Source organism: Humulus lupulus, chromosome 9 (genome assembly GCF_963169125.1).
Source record: "Humulus lupulus chromosome 9, drHumLupu1.1, whole genome shotgun sequence".
Classification (NCBI taxonomy): Eukaryota; Viridiplantae; Streptophyta; class Magnoliopsida; order Rosales; family Cannabaceae; genus Humulus; species Humulus lupulus.
This window is the reverse complement of record NC_084801.1, coordinates 43,031,545-43,033,370: the sequence shown is the minus strand read 5'-3', so window position 1 is coordinate 43,033,370 and position 1,826 is coordinate 43,031,545. Positions and strand designations below refer to the sequence as shown.

The window sequence follows — 1,826 nt, the reverse complement described above, 5'->3', positions numbered from 1 at the left end:
ATTTACTAAAAAAGTAAATCATTAAAAATTAGATAAATATAAATAAATATTAAAAAATAAGAAGCACTAAATAATAATAAACAATAAAATTATGTGAGATATTTTTTATTTTGAATGGTCTGATAGTTTAATTTTATACCAACATATAAAAATTAGTTGAAGAGACTTTTTGTTTTTATACCAAAAATTAAATTATTTGTATATATAATTAATTGTACGTGCATATATAATATTTTATTAACATGACAAAATTATTTATTTGACCCAATTATAATTTGTTTGCGTGTATGTTTTGAGTTCAAACCTCATTTTTTGTTTTTTAAAAAAAGTTAAAAATTATAAAAATTGAGTAGGGGATGTGGGTCACCTCCTCTGCCTATGCGTGTTAGGTTACCAAAACATATTTTATCCTTTTAAAATAATTAAATATTTTTTTTGACAAAATAATTAAATAAATATTTGATATTTGATGTATGTCTGTGTCCTCTCTACATGTTTGTATCAACTCTCCTAGTATATACATATTTTTATTCGGTGTCAGTATCATTTTTGTTTAAATCATGGACAGTAATGTTCTTGTTCCACTCAGTTCACTTAAATTTTATTCACTAAACAATGACTGGAACTGATTTTAGACAGACTTCCTACAAAACCTATAAAAGAAAACCAATTGACTTCAATCGCTCAAATCAATGAGAAACAACAAACTAATTAACAAAGAAAATCTTCTTTCTCCTAATCTGATGCATAAAAAGTAATTAAACTTGCATAAAAAATCACCCAAATATACAAAAATCAACTTCTTGAAGACTGTCCAATTAGGCTGAAACACCATAAATAAAAGAATACACGCACTCTCCATTGCAATCCTCTCACCTCAATAAATCACATTCACACACTTATTCTGCTTCGATAATTGTTGAAAAACATCTTGCAGTTGATGTACGCGTTTGTATAGCGTTAAACATTGGATGCGAAGTCCGGTTTGTAATGAGGCGGAGGAGACGGAGAAGGGTAGGAATTGACGGCGGCGGCGCCAGGTGGTGGGGCGGGGACGCCGTAGATCTGGGGGTTGGTCCGTACGTCTCGTCTTCCCCTGTATCGTCCGAAGAAGTAGCAGCCGAAACCTAAGAGTAAGCAAAAGAAAATGAAGGGCAGAGAAATCACCACTACCATTCCCATTTTCAAATATATAATCCTCTGCTTTTGGGATCGGCTAAAGCTTTGATCAGAGCGAGAATTGAAAGAGAGAGAGAGAGAGAGAAAGAGCTAGAGAGATGAGGTGTGAATGGAGAAGAAGATCAGAGAAAAGAGGATACTTATATAGCGAAGGAAGGAGACAAGTATGGAGAAATCGGATTCTTTCCAGATGAGGTGTGAATGGAGAAGAAGATCAGAGAAAAGAGGATACTTATATAGCGAAGGAAGGAGACAAGTACGGAGAAATCGGATTCTTTCCAGAAGAGCAAAATGTGATTAGGGCATAGTACAGTGAGAAAGAAAGAGTGGTAGGCTTAACGTTCGAGATTCTAACGGTTACTTTTTCTTTTGGCGAATAGGAATAAGCCATTTCTGGCTTTGTTTTCTCTTTCCAACTGGCCATCAATCAAAGTTTAAAAAAATTCCTTCAAACAAAAAGTTCTAAAAATAATAATTGGTATAGATTCCAATATCTTTTGGTTTAATTGCATAGTTATTTTTGAAAATATATATATTGTTTGAGATACTCCATAGATTTTTTTTTTAGAATATTAATGGAGTAGTTCTACGTAAATAATAAATAGAATAAATATGATTTTTGACACTACTGAATTCTGCCCCCTAAA

The 1,826-nt window shown here is 32.2% G+C and overlaps 1 protein-coding gene across 1 annotated transcript; it reads right to left on the bottom strand.

Moving 5' to 3' along the window:
- Positions 1-573: 573 nt before the first annotated feature.
- LOC133800471 (uncharacterized) lies at positions 574-1,518 on the bottom strand. The gene has a single exon (XM_062238434.1). The coding sequence runs from the start codon at positions 1,180-1,182 to the stop codon at positions 961-963; it is 222 nt and encodes a 73-aa protein (XP_062094418.1). The 5' UTR covers positions 1,183-1,518; the 3' UTR covers positions 574-960.
- Between the last annotated feature and the right edge of the window lie 308 nt (positions 1,519-1,826).

Excerpts from the sequence above, each read along its gene's own strand:
- LOC133800471 (XM_062238434.1), bottom strand. The coding sequence starts at position 1,182 with ATGGGAATGGTAGTGGTGATTTCTCTGCCCTTCATTTTCTTTTGCTTA.